This window comes from Lipotes vexillifer, unplaced genomic scaffold, assembly GCF_000442215.2.
Source record: "Lipotes vexillifer unplaced genomic scaffold, Lipotes_vexillifer_v1.1 scaffold629, whole genome shotgun sequence".
Taxonomy (NCBI): Eukaryota; Metazoa; Chordata; class Mammalia; order Artiodactyla; family Lipotidae; genus Lipotes; species Lipotes vexillifer.
The window spans coordinates 2,932,390-2,938,610 of NW_006774188.1; the positions used below are offsets into that span (position 1 = coordinate 2,932,390).

General features: G+C 56.0%; 1 protein-coding gene across 1 annotated transcript in view; it reads left to right on the forward strand.

Annotated features, from left to right (window-relative positions):
* Positions 1–6,221, forward strand: part of SPTB (spectrin beta, erythrocytic) — a 67,647-nt gene that overhangs the window by 53,891 nt on the left and 7,535 nt on the right. Inside the window, exons 30-31 of the mRNA XM_007449031.1 lie at positions 311–360; positions 867–945. Of these exons, the coding sequence (XP_007449093.1) occupies positions 311–360; positions 867–945 (129 nt within the window). The remainder of the gene's footprint in view (positions 1–310; positions 361–866; positions 946–6,221) is intronic.

Sequence of the window (6,221 nt, forward strand, 5' to 3'; positions counted from 1 at the left end):
GGGGGGCGGGGGGGGGGGGGCAGCCCCCCCTTGGTGGGGGGGGGGGTCCTCAAGTCAAGAAGTCTTCGGCGGTTACTGGGGACCTGCGGACAGTGTAAAGGCTGGGCAAGGCGGGAGAGTGGGAAGGAAATGGGAGTGGGAGAAAGTACTGACTTTTGAACCCCAAAGATAAAAGGGGCTAATTCCAAAAGGAAGGAACACCAGGTGTGTCGGGTATAGGGAGCCTCTTTGGAGGAAGGTTGTCTGAGAGCAGGCTCCCCTCTGTGGCTGCTCTGACCCAACACCCACCCCCGGCCTTTGCCTCCCCTAGCTTGAGCTCAAAGAACACCAGACCCCGGAGAGAACTGACGAGGAGACTGGGTGAGTGCGGGGACTTGGCTGGAGCCCTCTGCTGAGAGGGGTGGAGGAGGGAGAGGGGAAGGGTCCTGCTAATCAGAAACCGCCCCCTGATGCCTTGACAATCCACATGTGACCTCTCACACCTGGGCCACTAGTCAGAGAAATACAGAGTGTCTGGAGCTTAAAGACAGAGAAGAGCTTTCATTTCCCCCCAGTCCTGGGAGGCCTGAAGGCCTCGTGCAGGAAGAAAATGGGTGGAGAGCACTGGCTGCCACACCATTGCTCCCCTGCTCTGGGAACCAGCCGAACACGTGTCCCAGAGGCCGTGCTGCACGGAGCCATGGCATTTCTGAAGCATCTGCCTAACCTTTCAGGCTGAGGCAGATTGAGCAGCTCCTTGCTAAGTGTCTGCCAGGCTGCTGACTTGGCTTGTGTTCTCTGGGGACGGGGTGGGAAGCCAGGCCTTGGAGGTAGTCTCTGGCCTCTGAGAGGTGTTTGTTTCTAAAGCGGGACTGTGTCTTCCATAGGCCTCAAGAGGAGGAAGGCGAGACAGCAGGGGAGGCTCCCCGAGGTCCCCACCGAGCAGCCACCGAGAGAACGTCCCCGGTCAGTTCCCTGTCCCATTTGTCTAGTTCCTGGGAGTCGTTGCTGCCAGAGCCCCCTCATCCCGACTAGGCTCAGCTGGGGCAGGAGGCCAGGATGGGCACACACTGCCCCTACCCCCCAGACTCCTTCAATCAGTCTTCCTTGTTTACTTAGCTTTTCTTAATTCCTAGAATAATTCCCCTTCTCCCTTCAACCAAGAAGAGACTGACATGCCAGCCCACTGACATGACTCTCTTAGTTTGGTTTTATCTGGTCTAATAAATTTTATTATATAAATACATTACCATCTACATCAGGGGGAACAGTTTATACAGGCAGGAATGATTCCTTTGTATACACTGTCCTTTTACCCATTTTCCCTCTAACACCATCCTTAACTCTACCCTCTACACCCACACCCACACACACAAATATACTCACAGATGGACCATTTGGTCTTCCTGCCCTGGCCATGGCATTTGGGGCAGTGAAGTGGGCATACCCACCCTCTAGCAGGTTCCTTCCTCCTAAGCAGAGCCCCTCCCCGCTTTGCACCTTCCTGGCCTGAGGCTTGTGGGTCAGTGAGTTGGAGATAGAGCTAGCTCTGAGGCAAGAACAGACTTGACGGAGCCCTTCAGGAGTGAGGGAGAGCCCCGGGGCTTCTGGGTCACAGGCCTCCAACTTGTAGAAAAAGAGGACGCCTGGGGGAGGTGAGAGAGGGACGCAAACACTCCCGCTGCCAGAGGCCTGGCAGATGGTTTCAGGACCTGGCCTGGAATAGATCCTTTAGCTAAAAGGACCCAGGAGGTCTATGCAGGAAGTCTGGGAGGCTGTGATCCAGGTTTGGGGGAAATGTCCTGGGAGCAGCTGACTGAGAAGCAAGAATCCAGCATGTGCCTTGCATGGCTTTGCCACTGCATGTCCACCACCTCTCCAGGTGCCCAGGTGAGCTTGCCTGAACCTTTAGGAGTTCTTGGTGGAAATTTCTGGTACACCAGCCACCCCAGAAAAATGCACAACACTGAGCATTTCCTGTGCAGAATCCCTGTCAGGTCTAGATTTCAGCCCTTCCCATCCTCTGAGACACACACACACACACTCACACTCACACACTCACACACTCACACTCTGAGCTCCCTCGGACACCTCCAGCCGGCCAGAGGTGTCCTGAGCTGCACCAGCCCTTCATGTCCAGCAGAGGGCACTCCTGGGCTCCCACTGGAGGGTCTCTCCCAGGACTTCCCTCTGAAGATCCCATCGGCGCACGAGGGAGTCTCTGGTGGACTTTTTCTCAGGAACAGCCTCCACTGGAAGGAGAGAGAACTCTGGGGGCTGGTATGGACTGTGGACACGGGGGCTGGGACTGTTCCTGCCACCTGTGCTTCAGCTGTGCGTCCCTGTGTGTCTGTGCACGGTGGTGGCCTGGGTCTCCGGGTTCCTTTGTGACCACCTGCGCGATCCATCCATTGTCTGTGTCGTGTACGTCTGTGCAATGTAATTACATGTGCATCAGAGCCGCCTCCATCCACTGCCTGAATGTCGCTGGATTTGGGGGGAGTATAACCTGCTTGGACCTGAGCGTCTCTGGAAGGAGGGAGTGAGCCCACATTTGAGACCCTTCCCAGAGAGCCAGCCACCCCGCCAGATGGGGAAACTGGCCTGTGCCCGGTACCAGGAAGAAACTGGATGGCGAATCAAATGAACACCAGGCCTGAGGCCTCATGGAAACAGATTTCCTGCTGCTTCTCCTTTCCGAGCCCTTTGTTGAGTTTTCATGAGGATCCATGGGACTCCGAGGGAGGGTGGGATACCCCATTGGTCTTTGATATAAGAGAGGAGAATGGGTCACATGCAGGGTTCAAAACCTTTCCAGAAACCTCAGGCCTCTCCCAGGAAGGCGGCTGTCCGCTGAGCCTTCTCTCTGGGGTAGGCCTGGGTCCAGTGGCTCTCCTGCTGTCCCATGTGTGGTCTGGTGTCGGTACCCTATAGGATAGATCCGTGCTGTGTGTGGTCTGGTGTCAGTGCCCTATAGGATAGATCCGTGCGCTGTGGCTTCACGTGAAACCCGTCACTAGTGCATGCCGGCTTCCTGCATGGGAGTGGACCATGCACCTGAATCCCTGAGTAGACTGCTGCACAGCACACGGTGGCCACCCTGCCAGCCCCGCCTGGTCCTCCGCTTCCCGGGTGTGTGCACACACACACATATGCACACGCAGGGACTGGAGTACCATTCCACGCATTCAGCTTTTCTTCAAGCACATCCATTGCCTCTATCACCTCTTACCTTTCCACATTAGAGCATGTTCTAATAAAAACAAAAAGAAAGAAAAAAAAAATCCATTATACGGGTAAGTGTGTAAGAGTGCATGAGGCCGAGCAGAAGAAACAAGGTTTCACAAATGGCAAAATTCCTGGAGTGGAAGTCAGGACATTGGGTTCTAGTCCTTAATTGTAGAGACTTCGTGCGTGATTTTACGCAAAGCCCCTAATCCTCCTGGGTCTCCCTGCCCTCATAAAGCTCTGTCTGATTACACAAAGTCCAGAACATTCCTGTATGTGAACAATGTACCTAGATAAAGGGAGGGTTGGGAGAGACAGGTTTCCCCACTTTTGTCTCGTTCTCAACTCTGAGGAACCTGGTTCTGTGGTCAGGTGCCAGCTGGTGTGAGGCTGGAGATGAGAAAGAGATGGCAAGGGGACGAGAGGAAGGCAGGGTTGGACCTCTGCTCCTGCCAAGGCCAGTGCCCTGAAGGTGGTCCCGGGGTCCCAGGCTGGGGCCGGGCAGCGGGCTGAGCCGTCCCCCTTCCTCTCACCCCCCACCCTCCACCTTATGTGTCCCCCCTTCATCCTGGGTGCAGCTCTGGGGAGGGCTTGAGGGTCCTGCTAAGAGTCCTCATCTTCTAGGCTCTGAGTGCCCCAGAATCCTCAGTGTACCATTTGCGATGAGATGCTGATTGCTGAGATGCTGGGGTTGATTTCCTGGAGAAGCAATGGTATTGCAGAGCATCCGAGCCAACCCAGGCTTAGGGGCCCCCAGCCAACGGCTGCGGAACCTCTTCTGCGCACTGTGCCTGTTTCCTGGCTGCGGGTGGGAAGCAGGCCATGCTCTAGGAACTCTCTCAATGGGGCTGGTGTGACGACGAGAGGGATACCCCTGAGAGGGATTGGTGCTGCGAGAGGCTGTGACAAGAAAGAGTCTGCCTTTGGGGTTCCCTGTTTGGGGCAGCCGTGCCCCGTCCGCCTCCAAGCCTCAAGGCTACATTCCTCTGTGGTGCAGGGATTCTGGGGTGAGGTCGCTCCGGAGAGCAGCTGCCTGGGTGCCTGTCATTATCAGGCCTTCATCAGGTTGTCAGGGAAAACTCTCTTACCCAAGAGCAGCTCACAGCTCACTCTTCCCATGACCCGCCTGCAGCTGGCTTCCCTGAGAGGACTGGGCATCTCCTTTCAGCGTCTTAGAGGTTGACGTGGCTTCAGGGAAATAACCGGCACTTGAGAACGTGAGGGATGGTGCCCCGGGGCTGAGCAGGCACTGGGGTTGCAGCAGGTCACCTTTTAGCCAGTGGTTTGGCTGGCTTCAGCTGCTGTCACTCCCTTGGCAACTCCCCACAGCAGCAGCCTCCCCAGCAGGCAGCCTAGGGCTCTAATCAGCAGCCAGAGGCCTGGCTCTGACGTTCTTGGAGGGAAGGGATGTGGGTGTGGAGGCAGCAGCTGTGTTTCTTCTTGCCTGAGCGAGCTTTCCCCATCCTCCCTCCACTCCCCCTGTGAGGCTGAACTGAGCTGCTGATTCAGGCGTTTTACAGTAAAGGCAAATGGTGCGTTTGTCCATAATGAGCAGACCCAGCCTGGAAAGAACGTCAGTTTTCCCGTGAACCTGGGCGTGTCTGTCTCCCCAGGATGCCTGAATCAGCGTGGCAGGGCTGTGTCTGCCTACAGTCTGGCACCGCACCCTTGCACTCCAGGCTCCGTGGAGAAGCTGGCTCTAGGCTCTTTGTGGACATCTGTCCGCCGCTCGGTGCGCCCAGCTCTCTGTGCTATGGTCGGACGTGATCTTCCTGGCCCCGCTGCTCAAAGGCAACTCCTAAGTTCATCTTCCAGTCTGTGTTTTAGAGCATCCCCGATACTGAAGAACCCAGGATGGGACTCAGTTAACATTGTAGGCATCTCAGAAATGAGGCTTGAGGCTGGCAGCTTGACTGCTGGGTGTCAGATCTGGATGGGGGATTCAGTGTCTTCTCTTTTGAGTCTTTCTGAGTGGCTGGCTCAGAGTCACCAAGGCATCAAGCAGCTGCCAGCTCCTCCAGGGCAGGGAGCCCACACTGGTGGTGGGAATGGCAAAGACAGCTCCTGAGGAAGAGTCGTTCTCTCCCCCGGGATGGCCGTGGACCAGGTCTCCCCTCCCTGTCCAAGGGGACCCTGCGCACTCCCCTCTCCTTCCCCTGTCACTTTATGTGGTGGCCTTCTGCTCTGTGTCCCCTCCTGTTGTCTTCCCTGGTTCCCAGTGGTCATCTCAGACAGCTGGCCCCTGGGACACAGTGCTGAGCCCCTCCGCTGCCCATCCCACTCCTCATGAGAGCCCCTCACCATACCTGCCACCAACCCGGTGGACCCGTCGCTGCTTCAGCCTCCGCTCCTCCCATGCACTTTCCTCTGTTCAGCAGCAATGTCTCTGTTCTCCCTTTAGGCATCTGTCTCTGTTCACCCTAAGTTCCCATCTCTTCATCTCTTTGGCTGCTCTCGACTCGACCAACCATCTCTTTTTCTCCTCTTGCAAACAACTGTCTTCTGAACAACCTTCCCAACCTGTCTGCTGACAGCCTTCTCACCCAGAGGATGAGAGCCCAGACCTCAGACACTGGGGGAGGGAAAAAGTTCTCGGCTGCAGAAGTGGCCAGCTTCCCCCACCCCACCGTCTCACAGGGCTATTTGGTTGCCTAAGGTATTCAACAATAGATCTTGCCTGGCCTCAAGCCCCTCTTCTGGCCCTTTCCAAGGTGGCCGTGACACGATCATACTGCCTCAGCCAATCAGCCACGTGTCTTACATAAGCCAGACTCATTCCCCTTTAGACCATGAGCCCCATCGGACAGGCTCTTTTCTCTGGAGCAATAGTCCCACCGTCTTCTCTTGCAGCAGGATTTAGTAGGAAGAGCACAGGGTTTGGGACCAGAGACATTTGCATCCTCAGACTTCCACTCACTAGCTGTGTGACTGTGGGCAAGTTACTCATTTTCCCTGACCCTCAGTTTCCCTCATCTGTAAAATAGGGGTAGTGATACTTGCCTCGCAGAAAGAGT